We start from the raw sequence: 27,303 nt of genomic DNA, 5'->3' as shown, positions 1-27,303 counted from the left end.
GCAACGCCTCCAGCATGTTTTGTTCAGCAATACGTAACATTTTGAGAAATTCACAAAACGCAGCATTTACCTCTCAAATACGGAATTTGCGAGGAGAACAAAGTACCCATCATGAGATTTCGGTGTTGGCATCACCGAGTACAAGCATCAAAGATGATGACACAAAGGAAGAGCCTACGGAACATGCAGGTTCCAATAAAGCGGCTCTGGATTTCGGAAACCGGGAGGCCCATGTGCCCTCCTTCAATTTAGCGGCCTATGTGAATAACTCGAGTACCCTGCAGCAATTTATCAGTTTGGGAGTGGATCTTCACAGTATAGAAAGGCGAAAGGGATTAGGGGATTTTGTGCTGAAGCTGGATTTCGAGAAGAATGTGAAACCCTATATAACCTTCCTGGTTGATCAGGGACTATCACCTGATGACTTCGGCAGGATATTCACAAAGAACCCGCTGCTGTTCAAGGAGGACTTGGATGATCTGCAGACCAGGGTAGACTATCTAAAAAGCAAGAGATTCTCGGACGAAGCCAGGCAAAGGATTCTCACCCACAATCCTTATTGGTTGATGTTCTCCACCAGGCGCGTGGATCGTCGATTGGGCTACTTCCAAAACGAGTTCAAATTAAGCGGCCATGATCTCCGACTTTTGGCTACCAGAGAACCCACCGCTATTACCTACAATATGGACCACCTGCGGAGGTCTGTGTTCACCCTAAAGGAGGAAATGGGATTCAATGCCAAAGAGCTAAGTGCCCTGGTGGTACGAAAGCCCCGCTTATTGATGATTTGTAAGTCTATCTAAATGTAAGGACATTTTTGCTTAAGCAACTTATCTTTGCAGCTCCGGATGATCTTGTCGAGCGATTTTGTTATGTTCATCAAGATATGGGTCTTCCGCATGCCCAGATTGTCCAGTGCCCAGAACTCTTGGCGTCCCGCGAATTTCGACTGCGGGAACGTCATGAGTTCCTAAAATTGCTTGGAAGAGCTCAATATAATCCGCAACAAGACCTGTACATATCGCCAAAGACTATAGTGAAAGGCAACAACTTTTATTTCATCCGAAATGTGGCTAAAAGTGATTTGGAAACATTTGATTTGTTTTTGAAAACAAGATGAGAATAAAACAAAGGACGGATTTAATGTAAATATGTATGTTTGTTTTCTATATTCAGCTAACGTATGGATATTTACAACACTCAAGAACAACAAAGTTCTACGGAATATTAAACGTTTTATCATTTCAAAAATAGCCGCCAATAAAAAACCCGATTCCCAGATGGCGAAAAACATCGACTGAGCGCCTGGATTGCCACCGTTTCCCATCTGGTCACACTGGCAGCAACAAAAGATTTAAACTACGCATTAAGCTTGTGCGTAGGAACGAATTGTGTTTAATTTTAGTAACAAGCCAGTCGCTTCGGGAGAAGCATTAAACAAAGTTGCAATATTTCGGAACTCCAGCATTTGGCTTCAGTCCGGAACAATTAGTTATAGTCAAATCGAGCGCAGCGGAGGAGAAAACAGCGCCAAACGAAAAGTAAAACGCATTTTCCTACGCATACATAAACACCAAAAGCGAATACACAAACACAGGCAGACATTCGGAAGGCCCAAAAAAACTTGGTCAAACTAACGAAAGAATATTATATATAGTTTAACTTTAAAGCGAGTTAATAGGCAATAAACCCAAGTTATCTTTGGTGTTGACGTGTTGAACACAAATACCGATAAACAAAAACAAAATGTCTACGACACCAAAATCAAGCGAAGATTTGCTGGGCGGTAAGTTGTTTGTTTTCGTCTGCTTTGCTCTTTCATTCGTGTTTTTTTGCGTCTCCCCTTTTTGCAATCATAACAATAACACGGTAACCCGTTATGCCGCCTTGTTGTTGTTGTTGTGAGTGTATCTATAACATGTGTATGTATTTATGGAGTTATTTGTAATTTGTTGGCATCCGTATCCCATTTTTTTCAAGGTTTTGCTTTGTCTGCTTTTTGATTTCGTTCTGTTTTTATTTGTTTACTTTGCACTTGCTTCTTGCAATGGGGGAGAGAGAAAGAAACAACAAAGAATCCGCAAAACTCCGAATGAAAACAAAGAAGTTGCCAACGCACCCTTTCTCCCTCTCTCAGCCTCACTCCCCGCTTCTGTTCTTTCATTCATATCATGTCTTGTTTCTTTACTTTGCACTTGCCCCGCTTGACGTCAGTTGTGGTTTATTTTTTGCGCTCTCCCTTTCTCCGTCCCGCTCTTCTTCTTCTGCCTGACTTGCTAAAATAATTCGTAAATAAATACATTTTGTGGGAGGGCATTTCCCTATCGGTCGTTTCCAGAAATTGCGCCTTTGGCATTCGCTTCAATTTTATTTCGACTGCTCACTTCATCAACATCCACGTTTACACTTGCGGAAAAATTAGGTTATATTCTTTTAAACTCATCATTTAAAAGATAACCTAATTTTGTAAAGTACTTCAGCAAATGTATGGTTTTAAACACCGTAACCGCTTGGATCTGGTATGAATAAATTTACATCGCAAAAAAAAATATTGAAAGATTATCTTTATTTTGTTGACAAGAAGTATAATCTTTTTGGAAGACTGCTTAAAAGCACTTTGTTTCTTGTCCAAAAGGTTGTTGACTACGAAATTGTACTACAATTCTGCAAAATCATACACAAAAGTAATGCCGGTTCAACCAGAAATTGTGTGTTCAATTTACTTCCATCCAAGCAGTATTAATCTAATCAGTTTGTGCCAAAATCAAACCATATGTTATGAAAAACATCACTTTTTAGCCTTATAAGCCACAGATTGCTTGTTGAATTCTTTTCTCTAGGAAATATATGACCTAAAAAATATTTTATATGCATTTCAAAGTGATATTAATCCCCCAAAGCATCTTGTTGCTTATACGCCGACTAGGGGTTTTTCTTGACCTTAAAACACGTGTGAAATGAATGACCAACTAAGCAGACAAATTTTTTGTTTGTGCACTTTGCAATATACAAAGTAAGAAATCGTATCATGATACCGAGGAGTCATCCATCCAATAATAAAGGCGGTTCAATGGGCCCAACTCAGGGTCTTTTGGACAGCTGCGCATCAAGATGCACACTCGACGAAACCCGAAGAAGGAAGGGAAAGAGAGGGGGAGAGAGACGGAAGGTATCAGAAAGAGAGGGCGAGTCGCGGAAAGAGAGAGGGAGAGGCCTACGTGCCGTGAGTCACAAAGCCATTGTTTTTGTTTTTGCCACCCTTCGGTACGGTTTTGCTTTTGTTTTTGTTTCCATTTTCGCAGCACATTTTGGTACCTGTAACCCGGATTCCCGATAACGCTTCAAATATTGTTTACCTGTGCAAAACTTCTACGCCACCTGTCCCGTGGGCATTTCTATTTACCATTTTCTATTTTCGCAACATGTCCATCATAAATGCATCATCCTTTTCGTCTAGACGCTGCATTTAGTATTCGATTGTCAGCATGATTGGTCTGCCACGTGAGTGATCTGAACTATTCTGTAACTGATTCCACGGCAAAAGTGTCTAAATAGTTGATTGTAACGTGATAAATAAAGAGGGAAACAGTCTTAGGAACAACTTAAAAATATAATGTTACAACATTTTAAAATTGTACAGAATTGTATAGTTTTATAAAACAAATTCTGAATTACTTCTGCTACAACAAATATTACAAAAATAACTTGTGCCAATATTACAATCAAAAAGTGTCAATACTAGGTAGTTTTTAGGAAAGTTCTACTGCATTTCTTATCATCCGATCGAGCCCCGCTGTCATCGAGTGACTTACACGCTTCTCGTGCCCATATTGCATCGTCAGTTTGTCGTTTTTCTCAATTTGTTTTGAAATGAAATTTTCTCCGTGGCGCATTGATAAGAATCGACTGTATAGACTATAAACAAAACATGTGTGCTTAATATACACAATGTGCCGAAAAAAAAAAAACGGAAACCGCCCGAGTTGTGGGGTTTTTAGCCTTATCAATGGGGCACGAGCACTCGAACAGATATACACAAATGTACATATATATTATGGATCGGCTAACGAACCAAACGTGTGGTTAGGATGTTTTTACGTTTAAACAAACAAAAACAAACGCTGAAGGGGTGACGATGGCACATTTTTAGAGCCACTGCCGCCGCACAGTGACTCTAAAAGTGCCTGTCTTGCTAAGTAAACAAGAAAACTACATACAAAATGTACATAATTTTGTCAGCAAGTGTAATATCAGACAAGTGATTACTTTAAACTGACGTTAAGCAGATTACAAACCACAGTTTTATAGTAACACGAACCATTCAAAACTAAGACTAGTAGTAGTCAGTAAACAAGTCCGTAAAAAACATTGAAATGTTTTGTTTAAAAATTTGTAAGCAATCTTGTTAAAATTTTTATACCCGTTACTCGTAGAGTAAAAGGGTATACTAGATTCGTTGAAAAGTATGTAACAGGAAGAAGGAAGCGTTTCCGACCATATAAAGTATATATATTCTTTATCAGGATCAGTAGCCGAGTCGATTTGGCCATGTCCGTCTGTCCGTCCGTATGAACGTCGAGATCTCAGGAACTACAAAAGCTAGAATGTTGAGATTAAGCATATCCAGGGGCATAGACGCAGCGCAAGTTTGTCGATTCATGTTGCCACGCCCACTCTAACGCCCACAAACCGCCCAAAACTGCCACGCCCACACTTTTGAAAAATGTTTCGATATTTTTTCATTTTTATATTAGTCTTATAAATTTCTAACGATTTGCAAAAAAACTTTTTGCCACGCCCTCTCTAACGCCCACAAACCGCCTACAGCTGCCACGCCCACACTTATGAAAAATGTTTTGATATTTTTTCATTTTTGTATTAGTCTTGTAAATTTCTATCGATTTGCCAAAAAACTTTTTGCCACGCCCACTCTAACGCCCTCAAAACCGCCAAAAACTGTATGTGCGGAAGACTCTCCTTCGCACTTCGAATAGTTGAGTAACGGGTATCAGATAGTCGGGGAACTCGACTATAGCGTTCTCTCTTGTTTTGTTTTCGCCTCATTTTAGACCTTGCCGATTAAAAGAAAATGATAAAAAATAAAGGTATGGATAATTCAAATTTTTTTTTTTCATTTTTGGATAGAAAAAATAAATAGCTTAATACGAAAAATCTGTATTTTGTACTATCGGTACCGCAAAGTTAATTTATTTGATCGAGAATAAAATACGTTAGGGTGCTGCTATTATTTTTTTCGCAACTGTATAACTAGCACGAAATGCAACCAACTAAATATTCAATTACACCCCATTTTGTTCTCGTTTTTACCCCATTTGGCTTTAGTTTTCACCCACTTGGTTCGGTAATTTACCATGCTAATCTATTTTTTTGCTATTTGCCCTTTTTAGAATCTTGGATCGAACTGAGCACAACAGCTGCAATGGCTGGCATCAAGAGCCCCGACAGAATCACTCCGTTGCCATTCAACAATGGCGAGGAGTACCTTAGACTTCTGCGCGAGGCCCAGCGCGAGTCGAACCAGTCGAGCCGTGTCGTCTCCTTGGCCAGCTCCCGTCGTGATACGCCCCGTGATAGCCCCAAAAGTCCACCGAACAGTCCCCAGTCGGAGCTCTGTCCGGACGATGAGCTCAGAAACGTGTACATCAACTACTGGACCAAGGTAAGAGATGAGAATCGAAGCGGAACCGAGGTGATCTTGCTAACAATGCCAGTCTTTGTTTTTGCTTTTGCTAGGGAGGAGATAAACAGAATGCAGACAATGGAGATTGGCTAAAGAACTGGAATCGCAATGCCGAGGAGCAGCCACCGAAGTATGACAAATATTTATTAGACATTTAGCTAAGTCGTATTATGACAGTTTTTGAGCGTGGTTTCCTGGTTATAACCGTTACTCGTAGAGTAAAAGGGTATACTAGATTCGTTGAAAAGTATGTAACAGGCAGAAGGAAGCGTTTCCGACCATATAAAGTATATATATTCTTGATCAGGATCAGTAGCCGAGTCGATTTGGCCATGTCCGTCTGGCCGTCTGTCCGTCCGTATGAACGTCGAGATCTGTCGAATTTGTCGATTCATGTTGCTACGCCCACAAACCGCCCAAAACTGTCACGTCCACACTTTGGAAAAATGTTTCAATATTTTTTCATTTTTGTATTAGTCTTGTAAATTTCTAACGATTTGCCAAAAAACTTTTTGCCACGCCCTCTCTAACGCCCACAAAACCGCCAAAAACTGTATGTGCTGAATACTCTCCTTCGCACTTCGAATAGCTGAGTAACGGGTATCAGATAGTCGGGGAACTCGACTATAGCGTTCTCTCTTGTTTTTAAACTAGAACTATGCTTGGAGAATTGACACTTTTTCATAAAAATATTTTTATTCATTAAACTATTATTTACAGAAGCTGGAACTTCGAGGCTGTTAGTGGTGATACAGGCGACGAGGACGAGAAGAAGAAGACTAACACAGGCTACTCCATCCGCTTGAAGCGACTGGGTTCCAACTCGTTGTTCTCCCGCGAAATTTTGTACTCGCTGCTGGTGACCAACGTTCTGTCCCTGCTTCTGGGAGCTGGCTTCGGGTAAGGGTCTTTTGCAATCTTCTTCAGATTCATATTTAAAGTAATGGACCTTATTTATAGATTATGGTTGAGCAAGCGTGGCATACTCCTTACCCGTGTGGTCATTGACTGAAAGATGCCATAATCAAAAAAGAGGATATATATAATCGTTTTCAATCTATTAATATGCACATAAATCGAAAAGAGAACACGATGCGTTCCATATAAGAAATTGAAGTATACACATCTATACAGCCAACCGTATTCCAACTCATTTGTATTTTTATCGGAAGTCTACATTTTCGACACCTTCTCATTCAGTACATACCTATAAAAATGTAATTACTAAGACAGCAGACTAAAACAGGCCTTTGGGCGAGGGTTAAAACTAAATGTTTACATATTTTATATAATTTTACATATTTAACAATATATCAAGGCAGCAAATGTAATGATTCAGAAAAGCATTTATAGATGCTCCGTATATTTTGCCGTATGTCTTAGCATCCAGCCGTACATTATATCCAATACAAATGTACGTCAAACTTCGTGTTAAGAATTTCTATTTCATCATCATACTTCATATAGAACATCCACAAATATATGTAGACATATTGTAGTTGAATCATACTGTATCCTGGTCGTACTTTTTGTTGAACAATCGTCAAATGTTTTAATTTAATAAGCATATAAGAAAATTGATAAAAAAAAGAAAGAAAAAAACCCAATAAGGCAAACAAACATAAGTTTATATATGTAATGTGAGGAAGGGGTTATCCCCTACAAAAAAAAACAGAATAGTTGTAATGATTTTTTATATTAAAATATTTTTCAATATCTATTTAAAAAAGAACCTGAAAGCATTTTTCTTTGGTTTATGTAAAGGGATGAATCAGAAAATTTTAAAAAACTCCTAGAAAAACGGATTAGGTTGTTCTACTATTTCCATTCGTAGAAAAACGGATTTGGTAGTCAATTATTTCTGAAACGTATTTGCAAGGAAATGCTGAAAGGTATTTTTCAAAGCTTCTGCTTAAAACTCAGGTCTGCTCTTCAGCCTGTTGTTTTGAACACCAACTAATCGCTAGATATTTGATTCCATTATCAAACTGTTTGACATAAGTAAAGACTTTGACTACCTAAATATAAAGCGGGAAAGGCAACAGGTTTTTGTATTTTGCCATTAACATTTAAGTTTGTCAGCAAAGGCGGGAATTTTATCAGATCGCTCTAATAGATTTAATTAGTCAACAATTTAGCGTTGTGGTTATCAATTACCAATGCAGAAAATAATTGGGTTTGAAACAAATTTGAATTGCTTTAGCATTTGTAATTTTATTTAAATTTGTATTAGGTAATAGTGTCTAAATACTTAGGTGATTAACACAGTTCCGAAACTAATACATATTCCGTGTGGTTGCTGAAGAAAATCCTCGTGACTTAAAACAATATCCAATCGACGATTTGTAACTCAATGAAACGATCGCTGGGTGATCGTTGCTAGCTTTGATTTTATGCTATATAGACAGCCTAAGACGGTGAATCGAGGCAAAACTGGGATGCCAATTTAAGTACAGCATAATATCAGATTAAGATCCGCGTATTATATATATAGCCTACATCTAGATGGTTAACTATAGCTACCATTTGAGCCATTATCAGAGACGACATCGAGATGCGGAGAGAGGAAAAAACATGTTTAACTGACTTTTGGCCCTGGGCTATTCCTGGCCGTTAGAGTTTCTGAGATTTTGTGCGGCGGTGCTGGTGGAGGGCGTAGGCGACCCAGGGGGTGTAGGAGTACGAAGGGAACGTTCAAAATCCTCCGCCAATTCGTCGTCATCTCCCTCCTGTTGCCAACTGTCCAATGCGGACTCAACATCAAATTCCGGGAACTTAAGCCTTTCCCCCGTCACATCCACCAGCCGAGATCGCAATCTCTGCGATATTTCCTCCAGCTCTGTGTACTTGCGCTTGATGGCCTGACCCAACTGCAAGTGACCCAGTTCCATAGACTTCTCGAACTGATCAATCACGGTATCCACACTTGGTGATATAGGCTCCACGTGCGCCTCGATTCCCCCAGTCACACGTCCATTAAAGTCTACTATGTTATGCCATCCGCTGGGAAAGCCCCCGCCAGCTTGTTTCTGGTTAAGATTTAGTGCAGCAAATCCTATTATGGCATCTTCATGGGGTGAAGGCTCTGTGATGCCGCTTGGGCTAACAATTGCCTTCTTCCACAGCTTTAGAATGAAAAGCTTCTGGGGCTGCAAAGGAAAAACGGTAAGTACTAGGTGATCTCTTAGAAAAGGTCCTTTAAAGTCTTACATTACTGCGATAATCGCGGCTCACGTCCACCCGAAATTTGCTGAGCCATTGGGGCTTTGTCGATCTAGGGAAAACTGGAGTGGCATAGACCAGTCCTTCGTGTGACTTGTAGGTCTGACTATTGCAGTTAATGGCCTGGAAGGTCACGTAGGTGTTGGGAGGGTCGTTGGGCGGGAATCGTTTGGCTGCCGACTGGCGTTTGACTTGCTTCTTCGATTTCCCATAGCCGGGATTTAGGGGCAGTCCAGCAGCTCCCACGATGCGCAATTGGAAGCTGAAGGTACTGGGCGTTGGAGGAGCCGGTGGCGGCGGCATTATTGGAGCTGAGATACTCGCCGTTGGAGCTGCGATGGCATTTTGAAGCATGTCGAGTAGGTCTGTGGTCCTGCTTGGAGCCGGCCCTTGGTTGTTGTCATAGTCAAAGCCACGCTGCTGCTTCAGTTGAGCAATTTGCGACTCACTTCCAACGGCCAAGAGCACCTTAAGCTCACCCAGAGGCGTCTGGTTCTCAGCACTGACAATGGGTGCCCAGCCATCGATGGAAATCACTGGTAGCTGTAGGACATAAAATAAAATGTAGTAGTCGAGTCAAAAAAAAATATTTTAGACTAAAATAAATAAGTTAATTCCGTATCAGGGATTAGCCTTATTTCAAGAAATTCTATTTAAAGGTAAATGAAATATATTCAGATTCAATTTCATAATCTTCGGGTTTAGAGACTATTTTTAGTTTGTCAGTCCACATTACCAAAATCTAATGAGTTTAATGAACTTGAATGAATTTCAAACAAAATTATTCTTTTAAAATGTAATATGTTTTAGCTTTAGGTTTGAATAAACTATAATCGCACCTTTCCCTTGCACAGGTGATTTGTGATACTGGAGTCTCTGTAGGCGATGAAGAACTGGTGCAGAGGGAGTCGTACGACTCCACCTAAGGGACGCAGCTCCATGGCTAGCTGCTGCCGCTCGACGCTCTGCAGGAAGCGCTCATCATTGATGATGGCAAACTGCTCCTGCAGCTCGAAGGATCCTCCATCGCTGATCTTGGCCAGCAGTGGCTGCGACTGCCAGAAGGGCTGAAGCGATAGCTCCTGGCAGGCGGTCTTATTACCCGCCGTTAATTGACGCAGCTCCCCGGCGTAGAGATAACCCCTGAGAAGACGGACTTTAGTGGTCTCCGCCATGAAATTGACGCACTCCAAGATGGCTTTGTTGTTGTTGTTGGCTTGGGGAGGAGTAGGTGGCGGCGCCGGCGGCTGAGGGGGCGTTAAAACGTCCTTGGAGTTGCAGTTAGCTGGAAATTTTGAAAACACAGAAGGAATTAGTAATACAGTCTAAACATAAGATAGCAGACTATGCATTGTGGCATTAATCAGAGTTCAAAGTCGTCCAGCGGACCTTGAACCCGCAGATTCAAATTAAGCAAGCTTCAAGAACTGAATCAGCGACGATCTTCGATCCGGTGCTTATCGCCTTGACAACAGACTTCAGATCGGACGCGAAATCGATTCAAGCGGAACGGGAGATTGCGCCGGCAAGCGGGTAAAACCGGGTGAAATCGGTAATAGCGTGTGCGCCACAAGCGAACAACTGACAACTTGCCAGATACTGGAATCGGTTGGGCTAAAGATAGAACAACTAGATCTCAAATCCCGCAGATAATTAGGCAACTTAAGCGGTGGACTGAGTGCGCACTGTGTGATTCAAATTATAGGAAATATTGATCATTTGATAACAATGTAAAGAAACGGAATTTTGGTAAAGTTAGAAAAATTATTCAACTTTAAGAAATGACAAAGCAATTTAAATTTACTATTTAAAGCGTTTAGACAAGTATTTAAATATATATAATATGTATAATAATAAATGTTTGCGCCTGGTTAAAAAATCCAAAAATGCATTAAAAATGTTTAGTACAGACTTTAACTAATTTTTCATCCGCGTTTCTTACGAAACTCATTTTATGTAATTTGTTAAAAAATTCGTAGTTTTCCCAATACTATAATAATACCATATACAGTATTATCCTAACCTATGAGAAATCATAGTCCACTGTGCTTGGCGGTTGCAAACAAAAGCTGTTGAAAAACAAAATGTATGATTTAAAAATATAGCTGGGATAAAGAAAACATAAAACACGAAACAGATTTTTGTTTTTGATTTTGTTGGTTGATTTTTGTTTTGTTTTGCTTTCTTTTTTGAAAATGAAAAGTATTTATTGACAGAATGATGGGCAGCACTTGGATAACGGCAATCAATAATATATAGAGTAAGTGCAGGAGGCGTGGGCGTGGTTGTGGGCGGCTCGTGTAGATTTGGTATAGCATTTGTTGTTCTTGTTGGTGGTAGAATTGGTAGTTGTAGTGGCTGTAGTCGTGTGGTTCAGCTAGTATCAGTTGTATTCGATTTGGGGGCCCAAGAATCAATGGTTCTTGCGATTGGCGACCACACGACATTAGTCATATATATTCACCTGCTGCCTTGTTTCCACTTTCGTTCTTTTGGCCCGGCTGCTGCTGCTGTTGCTGCTGCTGCTCCGGGCTAGCATTAAAATTCTGGAGCAGACTGATTTTTAAATACACGCTACCCAGGTGGACGTCGCGACGCCGAATGGCAATGCACTTGCACTGCTCCAACAAGGATGCCTTGTAGAGCTCCCTGAGTTCCAGGCGACCCATGCCAAGCATTTCGTTGAGACAGGTACCGGGTTCGCGCCACCAAACTGTGATGTCTACATGGCCAGCACTCTGTTCCGGATCCTGTAGGGTCTTATCCTCCATATCGACCTGACGCTGAGCCGTCTGCCCAAAACGGGTGCACTGGGTCAGGCTCTGGAACTTCTCTGACTCGAACTGCATGATGTGGAACATCGGCTGGCGCGGCACTTTCCTGATCAAATCCCCAGACAGCTGGCACTCCACGGTGAAAATGGGTCGCACTTCGTTTTGAACCAGTTCCATGCGTTGGGTTCCCTCCGGCTGCAATGTCAGTGCCTCCAAGTGGAGCTGCAAGGCGTTGCAGCTGCGGAAGAGCTCCGGCGTCATCACCAGCTCAATCTCCTCCGAATCCTGGGCGATTTGCTCCGACTCGGCTTCCGGCCACAGGACCTGCTGCTGTTTCTTAATCTTAAGAGGCTCGGCGGAGGCAGCGGTGGCGAAAAGAGCCACCAGGTCCGCATCCAGTTTCTTCATGGCCTCCATTAGGTCTACGTTGCTGGCGGTGCCTGTAATAAATAGAAGCGTCAGCAATCGTTAGTTATATTACTTAAAAACGGACATGTTTTCGAATTTACAGACTTTTGAGCAGGGAAATTAATGCGATCCGATCACCACTACGTGAGCTTTCCAAATGAAGGCCTCTTTGCGTGAGAGATTCGGAAAGCCGGCAGAAAGAGAAGTACTAAAGCGCAGAAAGAGGGGGCCCAGTAATCGCGTTCTATGCTTTGCCCCATACTTCTCCCGCTCTCTCACGTGTTCGCCTATCACTCCATCACAAGGGAATCGGCTTTGAAAACAGCACACCACGGATACACTAACTTCTGCTTTTAAATATTACTTTTGTATATCGAGCATATTAACAACCAAAAAAAAGGTGACAATTAATCACGATTAAATTTTGACAAGTAATATGTTTGCATGTGTCTAATCCAAATGTCTAATTTAAATATAATAATATGTTTTTAAATAAATATTTGAAAATATTAAATATCAAACGTCAGATTTATTTGAATGTGATATTTTCTCGTCATTATGGTACAACAAAATTGGATTTAAATTTTTCTAGTTTACACAGTTAATTTCTTCTTATAATGTTCCAGCCTTTTGGTTTACAACTAGTAATAGAATAGAATAAAATATTTATTCACAGTCTCTTATAAAGTCAACAGGCGTCTTTAAAGGGTATCTTAACCTCACTCTCATAATTTTTTTATTCTCTTTTAGCATAAGCAAAAATCCAAGCCAGACCCAAATATATTTCTTTTTTGCATAAATTCGCCGACATTGGCAAAGTTCAGTGGCAAGAGGAAATAAAATTTCCATCAGATTCGAGGCCGTTTTATACTCCAAATTGAATATATAGCAAAAGGTCAAGGCGTTATCGGTCAGCGGGAACAACTGTTACCGATTTCTCCGCCTGGTAACGCGCTTAATTTTCGATTTGCTCCAAGATAATTGATAAGAGACGCCCGATGCCAGTTTAGTGACATAATACTGCGCTCCAGATTGCGGATTGCGCACAGTAGCATTTGTAGGATTAGTCAGAAAATTTCTTTAAAGTCGTAACTAACGCTTCCCCCGTTTTCCCGGTCATCAGCCATTCGCAATGCTAATTAAGACCCATAGAAATTCGCATCGCATTTAGCAGAGTAGTGAAATGGGGAGGGGGACTGGGAGGCACAGACGTCTTATCAAGCCAAGGCTTATCGATTTCGACCCGTTGCTTCCACCCCAATATTTCTCCCCGTGTAGCAACAAAGTATTTCTCTCCTGAATCACGGAATAGTTTCGCTTTTTATGTACATGTGCAAGGCGGCTGGTTGCCGCATTCGTGTGAGCATATGTTCCATACATTTGTATGACTGGTTGGGCTGATAGTGCTCGGCAAAGAATCAAAATTGAAGGCCAATGGCAGGAAACCAGACGCGGCTGAAAAAACCTAAAAGGAGGCATTTGTTTGACAGCCAACAAAAGCGAGATACAAAACCAACATAGCGAGATAAAAGTTATGTGTCACTGAAATTTTGCAACCGGGCGGGTTATTCTGAAAGGGAGCTACATAAATGGCTTGGCATTAAATGGTATTTTCTCTGAGCTAAACTACAAAAAACCTGTTTATACACATATATCATATCATTTTTTTTAACAAGACCAACCAATGCGGTTGAACTCTCGTTAATTTATTAGGTAAATTTATGCATAGATCCAACTAATCAGATCAGATAATATGATGGCAACGAGATAATTAAAATAATCACCTAACAAGATATTTACATTTTTATAGAACCCATTGAACTACAAAGCTGTGCCTTTGAACACCCTCTTCAGCACCCTAATTCAACTCAATCCGCTCCTGCACCTCTGCTAAATAATATTTACCCAGCCGACGCCAGTGAGACTCTTTCTCATAATCTCCCCATATTTTCAGGTCTCTAAGAGAGTAAGAGAATCGCTTTTGCCTGCACGTGTTTCAGTATAATCACACTATTTTCTGAACTTTATGGCTCGCTTTGGTTAGCTTTACATACATACATACGTACAAATTTAATGGGATTCTCGCTTTTTCAAATGGAAAGTTTTTGGTTTCGCCTGTGTTTGAAAAAAACCAAAGAAAAAAAAAATGAGGGAATTTATCTGCCAAACAGGAACGCTCGTTTGCCAATCGTTCGCCAAGTGATGGGGAAATATACGTGGGACTTCAGGGCAGCTTGGTCTATTTTTGGGTTTCTGCAATTGTTGTTAATAAATTATCTTTTGGCAATTTCTTTTGCTACTGATTGGACAATGTTGATGGGCAAAACAAACAAAAAGCCAGACTGTTGCGTAAGAGTCAACAAACTGTTGTGAATTTTCTGCTTCTAAACAAATAAGAAGAGAAAAATCCAAATTTATAAATAAATAGCAGGGTAATGCCAAGGAAATTAGAAAACATAACCAAAATAAACAAAAGCGGTCGTCGACTGAGAGGCTGTGCTAAGGTGGCTGATTAAATAAAGACAACGATCGACATAGCTTCTAAGCTTTAACCCACTAAATCACAAATTCACAAAAAAAGAATATGAGCTTAATTCAGTTTACAGCTTGTATAAGTAGACTCAAAACTGAATGTTTCTTAATATTATACAATTTATTTATTTCAACGCTTTATAACTAAAGTTTTTGTAACTAGAATTTTAAGTAAACAAGTTATCTAAATAAAGATTTGTTTAAACTATAAAACGGACGCCTCCTCCATTTCAATGATATACTTTAGGGCGGAAAATTCCCCTCTCTTTTCCTTGGAAACCTTTTCATCTGGGATATACAATGCCAACAGAATGCCAATAAACACAGGGATAGCTCCAAGCATAAAGGGACCGACCACTGTGCGTTCTCCACTTACACTCCCTATCAAAATCCGATCCTCACTCAAATCCATGTCGGATAAGTAGAATACGATACCAAACAGGGCGGGTCCAAGTCCACTGCATAATCCCGACATTCCCGTGATCATTCCCTGAACTGCTCCCTGAGTTTCGCCATCCGTGTAGAGGGTTAAATAGAAACTCACGGCAGGAAAAGTGATGGAACTCAGGGCAGCTACATTGCCAGCTAGCCACATTTGCCACTTTTCGTATCCTATGGCGTACAGTATTAGATGCAGCATTTCCAGAAGTAATCCCAGTATTATAACTTTCTTGGCACCCAATGTTTTCACTATAGATCCCAAAGTCAAGTTTATCGAAATGCTTAATATAGCCATTAAAGCCACCAACGTGGAGAGTTCCTTAAAATCAAATCCCATTGTTAGTTTCAGATAGGCTGGTACACAGGAGTATTCCCCAGCTTCGGGAAGTAGAAACATGAATACCACTATGCACAATAGCAGGATATTGGGATCCGCACCCACTCTTCGTAGGGCTAAAAAAGGATCAGCTTGTTTCCAGCTCAATCCAGTGGATCTAACGTTTCTTAGTAAACTTTCGGGAACAGCCAGAAGTACAAACATCACGTTTGTTGTGGAGACCAAAGTCGCTACTAACACCACAGTATTAATTCCGTAAAGATCCATAATGAGATTGCCCAAAAATGGGGCAATCACCAAACTGGCAGGAAAGGTGGCCGAGACCAGTCCACAGGATCTAGAGCGCTCGTCCTTTGTGGTGACATCCGCCACATAGGCAAAAACCACAGAGAAGCTAACGCCCAAAACTCCACTGATCGAACTGATCACAAAGAACCACCAGTTATCGATGGTCATCATGGGGATGGGTAGGCAAGTGAAGATCACTGTTATAAGGAGCAGCACTTTCCGCCCATACATATCCGATAAAGCTCCGATCAGGGGCGCCGATAGAAACGAGAGTATTCCCTTGACACCCATGACTAATCCGTTCATTAGGAACGTGTGGTCTGGGAAGGTTTCCTTTAAGGTGGCTATCATAGGCATTGTCAGAAGGCCCCAGGCGAAGTATTCCAGAAAAACAACTACCAGTATGTGTCTAACACTTGGCTTTCCAATTCCCGAAATGGAGGCCAGCGATACGAGTAATTTCTTCAGACCGATCTTGAACATATGTATACCTTGGAAGTACACAATAGAGAATACTACGTTATCGATATGAAAATTGAACTGAAAACACAATTTGTATGGACTTTCAGCGTAGCTAATTCCTTTAGTGGGCATACAATAGTTAATGCTACACTGAGTCTTAAATTGGTATAAAGCTTGCAGCTTTCTACATGTTTGAACAGTCAATATTTGCCGCAAATCCAAAAGTATCGGGCTAGGATTGGTTGGACTTTAATTAAAGTAAGAATTACTTAAACCTACGTTCTCTACAAAATAAAGTACAATACAACGCAAAATATCCATATTTTATCGCATTTAAATATTGTTTTTGTTATCGGTTCCAGCTTCTTCCTTTTTAAGATTAGCCTTTTGAATGAAACCACTCAAAACGATTGCCACAAATACACTAATGGCACCTATGACGTAAGGAAATGGAATCGGTGAATTAACTTTGAGATTATTCTCCGAATCATCCTGGAAAATAAAGAAGAGGACTCCGAAAACGGCTGGTCCCAAACCCTCGCTCAAGCACTCGATTCCAGAGATTATACCCAGTACAGCCCCCTGATTTTCGGGACTGGCATAGATGGAAGCCACCGCATTACTGGCAGAGGGAATAATTGTTGCCAAGGCGGCCAAAATACTGCTTAACCAGTACATCCAATGATGAGTCCCAAAGACGAAGAAGAGCAGCTGCGATAGCAGGAGTAGTAATCCCAGTCGGATGGACCACTTGGCCCCCACTATGTTCATAATGTAACCCAGGAGGAGATTGGATGTGATCGCCAGCACAGACAGTAATCCCAACATCATGGAGACCTCCTCATATTCAAATCCCATATTAGTTTTCAGATATACTGGCGCAGTAGAATCCACTCCGGCAAAGGGCCAAATGGACAGGAATGTTATGAGGTATATCACGAGCAGGTTCTTATCCTTACGGCTTTTACGCAGCCCTTCCCAAAGATCGGAGGTGTTTAAGGTGCTATTATCACTTTTCTCCATTTCAGTTAAATCATTCTGTAAGTTTTCTTCTTCTTTGTTGATCTTTTGGTTCTGCTCTTTATTGCTGACTAGATTCTGTGAGGGGCTGTGGTTTGGCTTGTTCACTAAAACTTTGTTATTCAACTTTTGTTCTCCATTTAAGATCTCTTTTCTTTCCTTTGAATTTATGTCGACATTCTTGTCCTCCACTTGGTTATCATTCATTTCATCCAGCGTAACCTTTTTTTCCTTTAAAACCAAACTCTCTGGCACTGCATATATGATAAACAAGATATTGATCAACCCAGTGATGGTAGCAATCAAAATAACTGATCCGGACCCGTACGATTTCATCAAAAAGTTCCCCAACGATGGCGAAAAAGCTATTCCAGCACCAAAACTGGCCGCCACAATGCCATATCCTTTTGAACGATGCTCCACACTGGTCACATCCGCCACATAGGCCAATGAAGCCGAGTAAGTGTTCCCACAGATGGAGCTCACAGTGAGTATGGCGAAGAACCACCAACTCTTCAACATCATGAATGGAATCGGCGCGTAAGTGGTTGCCACGGCCAGCAACATCACCACTTTTCGGCCACGGAAATCAGAAATGGCGCCCATCACAGGGGTGGTCACAAATCCCAGGATTCCTCTAACTCCGTAAACGAGTCCATCGGCGAGAAGGACGTGATTTCCAAAGGATACCGAGAGTTTCTCGATGAATGGCACGGTGAGAAGACCCCAGGAAAAGTAGTGCATGAACGTAACAATTACCGCGTGCCAAACACTTGCTTTTCCGATTCCAGGACGATTAACCAATAATTTTACAAGGGGTCTCAGAAACTTCAACTGCGCCATTATAAGTGTTCTGTCCGCGAACTGGCTATCGCCAGAATAGCCTGACAACTCCAGTTTAAAATTTAATTCCCAATTTAAAGGAACATAAACTAATATTTAAGACAAAAAAGTAGCGCAATATACTATATTTACATATATACATATATCTTAAATGTAAAGTCAGGACCTTCAGAAACTTTTTAACTGTAAACCGTAAACAGTTATTTAACATATTTTCGTGCCTTAAAATATGGTTTAAGAAATGCCGCCTGACTGTGAATAAATAGTGTAATTTTCCTAAAGCAAAACCTGCTTTCAAATATATAAAAATATCCGATCTTCATTAAATTATATGAGCATATTAGAAGATTAGATTTTTATAAAACAAAACCAAAGAAAACGCTGTAGTCGAGTTTCCCGACTATCAGATACCTGTTAATCAGCTGGCGTAAGATTAAAAAACAAGAAAATATTATTCAAATGTGTAACCGAGAGAGTTTTGGGTTGTTTTCGGAGTAAAGTGAGCGTGGCAAAAATCGATAAAAAAAATGGCAAAAAAAAATAAGAAAATGAAAAAATCATTGTGAGCGTAAAGACATAGCCAAAGTGTATTTGACATTTTTAATAGAAATTGCTAAACTAATAAAAAAACAAAAACATGTTTTACAAAAGGGTCGTGACATTTTTTCGGCACAATTTTGCTGCAACAAACTTAAGCTGCGACTACGTCTCTGAAATCGTAACTTTCTAGTCGCATGGTGGACATGGCCAAATCGACTCGACTAGTGTTCTTCAAAAAACATTAGTTTACCAATTTTAGAAAAAGGGTTAAGCTAAACTTCCTACGCCCATAACGCCCAGGACACCCGAGGCTAGGACCTCTGCTATAGTCGAGTTCCCAAATGCTTACTATGCTTTTCACACCTATTTTGTCAACATACAAAAAAGTATATCTTTGTTAGATTTTTTGTGGATTTTTTAATTCAAATCTATATACCTCTTGAATCTCCATGTAGACAACACATTTCCGCACACACCCGTTTAGATGTGAAAGCAGTCTTTTTACCTATTTAAAACAACAAACCCTTTAAAACAATCAATTTATGAGCGCGTCAAATGATTTTTTAATCGATTCACAAAATGAAAGTTAGACGCTATATGGACTTTTGAAAAACCGGCTGGATTAGCGGGAAAACTGATTTATAGCCATGTTGTATACTGCCAACGCCCTTAAATCCCTTTAAGCTAAGACCTGTGCTATCGGTCTTTAGAAATTCCATTATGTTGTCTTCAAATACTATCTTAGCTTTTAAGTTGTTTTTGTCCTAATGCCACAAATCAAAAGATATGGAAATAAAATTAGCTTTTTCCACATTTGAAAACGATTTAAATAGTTTATTTTTAAACTTAAAACTGTATAGCCCTTTACATTTTCTTGATCTTCAGATTCTTTCTCTCTCTCTTAATATACACATAACACGTAGTTGTATTCAGTTACTTTCCGAAGCTTAAAGATTTCAAGATATAAATGGTGATATCAAACTTATGCGAACAATTCCTGCATATAATGTCAAAAAATGTGTACTTTGAAAGATACACGACTTTGTCGATTTCATATCAATTTAAGAATTGTCTTTTTTTCCTTTAATCGTTTGACTCCCATTTGACCACCATTGCTGACCTTTTTGAATTTGGAAAATAAGTTATTTGAAAATATAACTTGTTCCATTTTTGGCATTTTGAAATTATAAAAGTAGACCTTTTCAAACTTGTTTTCTTCCAATTACTTGACCACCATTGGCTAACTTTTATTTTTTTTTAAATTACTTATTCGATATTTGACATTTTCAAAAAAGGACAAAATTTGGTTTTAATAGTTTGATCTCATTTTTACTAGCAGTAGTTAGCAATGGCAAAAAGTTTTTCAGCAAATTAATAGAAATTTACAATACTAATACAAAAAATGAAAAAATATAAAAACATTTTTCAAAAGTTTCTATGTTTCTGGAGTCTGCATGCTGAATTTTTCTAGCTTTCATAGTTCCTGAGATCTCGACGTTCATACGGACGGACACACGGACGGACATGGCCAGATCGACTTGGCTATTGATCTTGATCAAGATTATATATACAAATATTTTGTATATGGTCGGAAACGCTTCCCTCCGCCCGTTCAATACTTTTCAATGAATCTAGTATACCCTTTTACTCTACGAGTAACGGGTATAATAATTCGACCCATAAGTTAATATCAGTACATTCGTATGTTAAGGGTGCCATCGACACTTGTTTTTATATCATTAAGAGGTACCAGACATTCAATATCATCCGCAAATCCATAAATTTCGAGATTTTGTTGGTTAAATACATAAAAAAGTAAAAATTCTGAGGAAAACTTATAAAACGTTTAGTTAAATTACAATTATTTAAAGCTACGGCCTTTACAATCCGAATCATTGTAGTCATCTAACTCTAGTTGTACATAGCCATAAATATTTTCATCTTCAAATTTTGTTTTCGTAAGTGGTTCTAGCTCATCCTCGGTGGCGTCGTCTGAGATCTTATAGATCAATGGTTCCTTTTCAACAGTTTCCATTTTAATTAAACCTGTCAAGACTATGGCCACAAATACGGCAATGGCACTTATGACAAAGGGCATTGGAATTGGTGAATTAACTTTGAGATTATTCTCCGAATCATCCTGGAAAATAAAGAAGAGGACTCCGAAAACGGCTGGTCCCAAACCCTCGCTCAAGCACTCGATTCCAGAGATTATACCCAGTACAGCCCCCTGATTTTCGGGACTGGCATAGATGGAAGCCACCGCATTACTGGCAGAGGGAATAATTGTTGCCAAGGCGGCCAAAATACTGCTTAACCAGTACATCCAATGATGAGTCCCAAAGACGAAGAAGAGCAGCTGCGATAGCAGGAGTAGTAATCCCAGTCGGATGGACCACTTGGCCCCCACTATGTTCATAATGTAACCCAGGAGGAGATTGGATGTGATCGCCAGCACAGACAGTAATCCCAACATCATGGAGACCTCCTCATATTCAAATCCCATATTAGTTTTCAGATATACTGGCGCAGTAGAATCCACTCCGGCAAAGGGCCAAATGGACAGGAATGTTATGAGGTATATCACGAGCAGGTTCTTATCCTTACGGCTTTTACGCAGCCCTTCCCAAAGATCGGAGGTGTTTAAGGTGCTATTATCACTTTTCTCCATTTCAGTTAAATCATTCTGTAAGTTTTCTTCTTCTTTGTTGATCTTTTGGTTCTGCTCTTTATTGCTGACTAGATTCTGTGAGGGGCTGTGGTTTGGCTTGTTCACTAAAACTTTGTTATTCAACTTTTGTTCTCCATTTAAGATCTCTTTTCTTTCCTTTGAATTTATGTCGACATTCTTGTCCTCCACTTGGTTATCATTCATTTCATCCAGCGTAACCTTTTTTTCCTTTAAAACCAAACTCTCTGGCACTGCATATATGATAAACAAGATATTGATCAACCCAGTGATGGTAGCAATCAAAATAACTGATCCGGACCCGTACGATTTCATCAAAAAGTTCCCCAACGATGGCGAAAAAGCTATTCCAGCACCAAAACTGGCCGCCACAATGCCATATCCTTTTGAACGATGCTCCACACTGGTCACATCCGCCACATAGGCCAATGAAGCCGAGTAAGTGTTCCCACAGATGGAGCTCACAGTGAGTATGGCGAAGAACCACCAACTCTTCAACATCATGAATGGAATCGGCGCGTAAGTGGTTGCCACGGCCAGCAACATCACCACTTTTCGGCCACGGAAATCAGAAATGGCGCCCATCACAGGGGTGGTCACAAATCCCAGGATTCCTCTAACTCCGTAAACGAGTCCATCGGCGAGAAGGACGTGATTTCCAAAGGATAGCGAGAGTTTCTCGATGAATGGCACGGTGAGAAGACCCCAGGAAAAGTAGTGCATGAACGTAACAATCACCGCGTGCCAAACACTTGCTTTTCCGATTTCAGAACGATTAACTAATAATTTCACCAGGGGTCTCAGAGACTTCAACTGCGCCATTATAAGTGTTCTGTCCGCGAACTGGCTATCGCCAGAATAGCCTGACAACTCCAGTTGAAAATTCAATTTACACGCCTCAGTCTTATAGCAAATATAGTTATTGCTGCACTGGAAAAAACATAATACTCGAAAAAGGGATACTTTGTCTTTAAAAAAAAACATTACCGATTCTGATTAGATCAATTTTAGTTTATTTTCCCTTTAGCTTTCTACAGTTATACAATTTGTATTGAAAATTTTAAAAATTTTAACGAATTAATTTCCTCTCTGGTTACTGAAATAAAACAAGAGAGAACGCTATAGTCGAGTTCCCCGACTATCTGATACCCGTTGCTCAGCTAGTGGAAGTGCGAAGGCGAGTCTTCAACTCTGACAGTTTTTTTCGGTTTGAGGGCGTTAGAGTGGGCGTGGCAAAAAGTTTTTTGGCAAATCGATAGAAATTTACAAGTCTAATACAAAAATGAAAAATATCAAAACATTTTTCAAAAGTGTGGGCGTGGCAGTTTTGGGCGGTTTGTGGGCGTTAGAGTGGGCGTGGCAAAAAGTTTTCTGGCAAATCGATAGAAATTTACAAGACTAATACAAAAATGAAAAAATATCAAAACATTTTTCAAAAGTGTGGGCGTGGCAGTTTTATGCGGTTTGTGGGCGTTAGAGTGGGCGTGGCAACATGAATCAACAAACTTGCGCTGCATCTATGTCTCTGGAGTCCGTATGTTTAATCTCAACTTTCTAGCTTTTGTAGTTCCTGAGATCTCGACGTTCATACGGACAGACGGACAGACGGACGGACAGACGGACATGGCCAGATCGACTCGGCTACTGATCCTGATCAAGAATATATATACTTTATATGGTCGGAAACGCTTCCTTCTGCCTGTTACATACTTTTCAACGAATCTAGTATACCCTTTTACTCTACGAGTAACGGGTATAAAAACGTTTTGGGTATGTGTTTAAGTCTACTTTTTTTCCCCCAATTTACAATTCTTGGCAACAAATTAAGAATTCTTTTCTCATTATTACTTTGTAATGGATATGTGTCGAAAAACTCGACTATAGCGCGTTATCTCGTTTTGGTATACATATGTATATATATTCTTGATCAGGATCAGTAGCCGAGTCGATCTGGCCATGTCCGTCTGTCCGTCCGTCTGTCTGTCCGTATGAACGTCGAGATCTCAGGAACTACAAAAGCTAGAAAGTTGAGATTAAGCATACAGACTCCAGGGACATAGACGCAGCGCAAGTTTGTTGATTCATGTTGCCACGCCTACTCTAACGCCCACAAACCGCCCAAAACTGCCACGCCCACACTTTTAAAAAATGTTTTGATATTTTTTCATTTTTGTATTAGACTTGTAAATTTCTATCGATTTGCCAAACGATTTTTGCCACGCCCACTTTAACGCCTACAAGCCTCCAAAAACTGTCAGTGTTAAAGACTCTCCTTCGCACTTCCACTAGCTGAGTAACGGGTATCAGATAGTCGGGGAACTCGACTATAGCGTTCTCTCTTGTTTTATACTAGAGCCAAGTATACTCTTTTGCTGTGCAAGAAAATGGTATGAATAAATAAAAATATATCATATGTATGTACATACATATGTACATATTTACATAAATCTCTCACGATTTGTCATTGGTTTTTGAACTGTATTTTCAGCTAGGCTTTTAAAACTCTAATTGAATTTAATTGATTAAAGATTACACATTTTCCTTGGAATTTGTTAATCTTTGTGAAAATAAAAACCTCTAACTTTGTAGTTTTTGCAGCTAAGCTTTCTAATAACAATATTAATATCTTAAACTAATATAAGACTCACCTGCCATAAGTTCGCCGTTTTGCTGATCCTGCAGCACTGGGATCACCGGCTCGCCGCCAGGTGGCGCATCCGACATATCATCGGGCACATGATCGTGATCGTGGGCGGTGGGGGCGTGGCCTTGAGTGGGCGGTGGCGGTGGCTCGGCGAAGAGCATCTCGAAGCGCAGCCGGGTCTTGAGTGGGCCGACTCTCAGCTGCTGTTGCTGTTGCACTTGTTCGAGCGGGCCACCGATCTCCAGGTGACGATATAGAGCATAAATTTTGGTTTTATGCTCGAAATGGCTCCAAGTGCCGTTATGAGCGGCGTATTTACCGTTAGCGTGATGACAGCCTCCTTCTCTGACGTCACAGCAGCCGGCTGATTCGACAGCGACAATTTCGATTTCGACGGCAATAAGCTGGCGTAAATAATCTAAAAATAGGACAAGGTTTTTTTTCCTATGTACACGGGGATGCTGATGCCGCTGCTTCTTCTTATTATTTGCCCTTTGCTGATGCTGAATCTGCTTCTTCTTCTTGTTATGTTCCCTTTCCTCTTGCTTTTTCGTCTTATCCTCCTTTTCTGGTGGCTTCTTCTTACTCTTCTTATCCTTTACCCCTTGCCTTTCACAGAGCTTCTTGTTCGCCTCTTCTTCCCTTTCCGCATGCAGTTGTTGTTGTCGCTGGTGCTTGTTTGACCTTTTCTTTTGGCCAAACTTACCGCCTCCGTCGACGTCACAGCTGATCGATTTGCAGCACTCGCTCGGAGATTTAACCGCCTCCTGGCTTTGCCTGCTTTTTCGATTTTCCCAATTCACATTCGTTGTCGGCCGTGGGAATTCCGCTATCATAATTTGTATGCCACTTTTGCCATAATTATCACACTCACTATCACGCACACACGCAGAAAAACGCGAAAAGAGAGGCGGGCGCGCGCTTGTGTTGTTGTTGATTTATTCTTTTTCCACCGCTTAACCAAGCTGAAAAGTTGAAAATCAGTACACACACCAAACACACACACACAGACTCTGAAAAGTTGGAAAATCGAATTTTCCGTACTATGATTTTCCGGCCATAAATCTGCACGGGCGTAAGTTTCGGGGGAAACTGCTGCAGAAAAGCTCCTGGTCGCAAAGGAAGAAAAATCGGACAAGCGAAGCGTTGCCACACGCTGACGGCGATGTCATTTGTTTTGATTTAGTTGCCGGAGCGATGCCACGTTTGGAAAATACTGATAAATACCAGAGGATTTCGACCTGCCAATCTATTTTTCGTCATCAAACTTTTCTAGCCTTTTTGGCCTTTTTTTTAAAAGTATTTATTTTAAGTTTAATATTTTAAGATTAACGAACTAACCATAAGATAGACATTTTTAGTATATATATTGGTAATTTTGTGTGGCCACTTATGTGCACATTTAAGTATAGGAAATAAACACATTTAACAATGTCTTTATATATGGAAACATTTCACATTTTTTTTCAAAGCGCGTTTTCATTCTGCGTATTTTTGTTGCAATTACGTTAAGACAAGGCCATTTAATCATTCGACTTCTCTTTATTGACGCATCGCCTTAAACAATTTCAACTAATAATTTCCAATCAACACAGACAGCTGCTACACTTCGCTTAGGCAAACAGACGCAGTTCATCACGCGCCTCGATGCACTTGGGGGGCGAAGGTGTCTCAAACTCGCCCAGCTCGGCGTCGTAGTAGAGAGCAGCGCGGTAGGGACGCAGCTCCCATGGCACCTGCTGTTCCATGGTGGTCAGCGTGACGCCCAAGTCCTCAAGCGTGGGAACACCAGTCAGGACCTTGTCAGTGACAGCCTCGCGCTCGATGCGGGCGGGATGCAGACCGCCGATCGGGGTGCCGGGGCAGATGAAACTGTTAAGCTTGGCTTTCAGGAGGAAAGTGGGGTCCCAACGCATGTCGTAGCGCATGTAGCCCCAGCGCTTCTGGTCCTTGCGCATCAGACGGTGGAACCAGTCGACCAGCTCGCTCAACTGATAGCGTTTAGGTCTGGAACAAATACAGGAAATGAACAAAATGCATGGTACAAATAGTTGACTTAGAGATTGACTTACCCCACAGCCTGGTAGACACGGCCAGCGCTGTCCGGATCCTTGGCGGCGTTGATAATGGCCTGAGCCACGTCCGAAACGTAGACGGGCTGCTTCACGGTCTTCTCTCCTTTGTGCCACAGCGGCATCGAGCGGAACTGACGGCGCCAGATGTGGGCGTAGTAACGCAAGAAGCGATCCTCGGAGCCGTAGATATCCGCAGGACGGATGATCGTTGCGTTGGGGAAGGCGTCGCGCACGCGCAGCTCACCCTCGTACTTGCTTTTCAACCACTCGCTGCCACCCTTGACGTACAAATCCTTTGGATTGGCCTCCACATTCAAAGAGGAGAGGTGGATAAAGCGCTCCACGCCAGCCTCGCGGGCAATCCTAACGCAATAAAATTAAGCAAGTTAGAATCAAGAAATTGGCATCCTTGTAATAAGTTGGCAGGCAAATAATGCTGTGAGTGTGTTCACCTAGCGATCCTCTCAGATCCGTTGACGTGGACATCCTTGAACTTGAAGTTCTTGGTCTCGAAGTCCCTGCCAACGAGGTTAATGACCACGTTCGAGTGCTTGACGGCCTCGCGAATTGAGGCGGGATCCTCCAGGTTGTAGAAGTGGAAGAGCACCTGGCCAAGATCACCGGTAACCTTAAGACGGATAACGTCCGAATCGTCACCGCGATACGGCAGGATCATCTGGGAGCCAGATTTGCCCAGTTTGTTGCACACATAGCGACCCACGAAACCTGTGGCTCCGAAGACTGTGGCCACAATCCCATTGAAACTGCTACGTCCGCCAGTTCCGCGCTTCATTGCAGCGGGATTGGTGGTCTTCAGTGGACGTGGACCATCTTCCGGAGGGGCAGCAGCGGCAGAATATCCACGCAGGCACAAGACTCCAACCACGCCACTGCCGTGGTGCTCTAAATATCCGGAATGAGCCAAAAGTTAGCCACAAACATCGTATTACATAATTTGATTGCCTGGTGGTTTTCGACCGCAGGAAACGGTACTCACTGGCCAGCTGGAGATTACGGGTTAGTACTATGGCGGCCATTTCGCACCGGCACACTGGACCAACTCGATTAGGTGAATTGCACGCTTAAAATCCTAATTTATTTCGGGCCAGGCCAGTTTTTTATTTTGCCCTACGACAGTGTGACCACGGCGTTGGACAAGGAATATACCAGACCTGACAGGTTAATACCAAAAACTGCCGTGGAACAAGGCTGCCGGATTGAGGAAAAACAATTGATTCCAAAGTAACCGTTTTTTGTATACTTTTTAAGAAACCTTGTATTTAAATATTACTTTTAATGTGTATATAATTTACCTCATAATCAGTAG

The 27,303-nt window shown here is 41.1% G+C and overlaps 7 protein-coding genes across 14 annotated transcripts; 2 read left to right on the top strand and 5 right to left on the bottom strand.

The window, feature by feature from the left end:
• Positions 1-7: 7 nt before the first annotated feature.
• On the top strand, positions 8-1,150 carry LOC122617217 (transcription termination factor 3, mitochondrial). The gene is made up of 2 exons (XM_043792964.1): positions 8-789; positions 843-1,150. The coding sequence occupies exons 1-2, from the start codon at positions 15-17 to the stop codon at positions 1,118-1,120; spliced, it is 1,053 nt and encodes a 350-aa protein (XP_043648899.1). The 5' UTR covers positions 8-14; the 3' UTR covers positions 1,121-1,150.
• Positions 1,151-1,350: 200 nt separating this feature from the next.
• Positions 1,351-6,886, top strand: LOC122617218 (BCL2/adenovirus E1B 19 kDa protein-interacting protein 3). 3 transcript variants are annotated; one of them, XM_043792968.1, is made up of 5 exons: positions 1,351-1,541; positions 5,409-5,680; positions 5,755-5,831; positions 6,422-6,601; positions 6,662-6,886. In XM_043792968.1, exons 2-5 carry the CDS (start codon positions 5,441-5,443, stop codon positions 6,711-6,713), a joined length of 549 nt encoding a protein of 182 aa, XP_043648903.1. In that variant the 5' UTR covers positions 1,351-1,541; positions 5,409-5,440; the 3' UTR covers positions 6,714-6,886. The 3 variants fall into 3 exon arrangements, with proteins under 3 accessions (XP_043648903.1, XP_043648901.1, XP_043648902.1); XM_043792966.1 differs by having other exon boundaries at positions 1,352-1,786; XM_043792967.1 differs by lacking the exon at positions 1,351-1,541 and adding an exon at positions 3,290-3,501.
• A 1,009-nt stretch (positions 6,887-7,895) lies between these two features.
• Positions 7,896-25,062, bottom strand: LOC122618400. 6 transcript variants are annotated; one of them, XM_043794817.1, is made up of 5 exons: positions 24,946-24,962; positions 11,388-12,137; positions 9,763-10,208; positions 8,912-9,466; positions 7,896-8,850 (listed from the first exon to the last, which is right to left on the bottom strand). In XM_043794817.1, the coding sequence occupies exons 2-5, from the start codon at positions 12,112-12,114 to the stop codon at positions 8,302-8,304; spliced, it is 2,277 nt and encodes a 758-aa protein (XP_043650752.1). In that variant the 5' UTR covers positions 12,115-12,137; positions 24,946-24,962; the 3' UTR covers positions 7,896-8,301. The 6 variants fall into 6 exon arrangements, with proteins under 6 accessions (XP_043650752.1, XP_043650749.1, XP_043650751.1 ...); XM_043794814.1 differs by lacking the exon at positions 24,946-24,962 and adding an exon at positions 23,906-24,871; XM_043794816.1 differs by lacking the exon at positions 24,946-24,962 and adding an exon at positions 12,207-12,521.
• On the bottom strand, positions 13,207-16,331 carry LOC122618403 (hippocampus abundant transcript-like protein 1). The gene has a single exon (XM_043794821.1). It carries the CDS (start codon positions 16,295-16,297, stop codon positions 14,843-14,845), a length of 1,455 nt encoding a protein of 484 aa, XP_043650756.1. The 5' UTR covers positions 16,298-16,331; the 3' UTR covers positions 13,207-14,842.
• LOC122616375 (hippocampus abundant transcript 1 protein-like) lies at positions 16,499-18,584 on the bottom strand. The gene has a single exon (XM_043791811.1). It carries the CDS (start codon positions 18,026-18,028, stop codon positions 16,499-16,501), a length of 1,530 nt encoding a protein of 509 aa, XP_043647746.1. The 5' UTR covers positions 18,029-18,584.
• Positions 20,391-22,097, bottom strand: LOC122618402 (hippocampus abundant transcript-like protein 1). The gene has a single exon (XM_043794820.1). The coding sequence runs from the start codon at positions 22,077-22,079 to the stop codon at positions 20,430-20,432; it is 1,650 nt and encodes a 549-aa protein (XP_043650755.1). The 5' UTR covers positions 22,080-22,097; the 3' UTR covers positions 20,391-20,429.
• A 361-nt stretch (positions 25,063-25,423) lies between the features above and the next one.
• On the bottom strand, positions 25,424-27,145 carry LOC122618248 (NADH dehydrogenase [ubiquinone] 1 alpha subcomplex subunit 9, mitochondrial). Its single transcript, XM_043794540.1, has 4 exons — positions 26,974-27,145; positions 26,429-26,879; positions 25,974-26,339; positions 25,424-25,908 (listed from the first exon to the last, which is right to left on the bottom strand). The coding sequence occupies exons 1-4, from the start codon at positions 27,011-27,013 to the stop codon at positions 25,515-25,517; spliced, it is 1,251 nt and encodes a 416-aa protein (XP_043650475.1). The 5' UTR covers positions 27,014-27,145; the 3' UTR covers positions 25,424-25,514.
• Positions 27,146-27,303: the final 158 nt, after the last annotated feature.

Source organism: Drosophila teissieri, chromosome 3L (genome assembly GCF_016746235.2).
Source record: "Drosophila teissieri strain GT53w chromosome 3L, Prin_Dtei_1.1, whole genome shotgun sequence".
NCBI classification, from domain to species: domain Eukaryota; kingdom Metazoa; phylum Arthropoda; class Insecta; order Diptera; family Drosophilidae; genus Drosophila; species Drosophila teissieri.
This window is presented reverse-complemented; position numbering and strand designations above follow the sequence as displayed.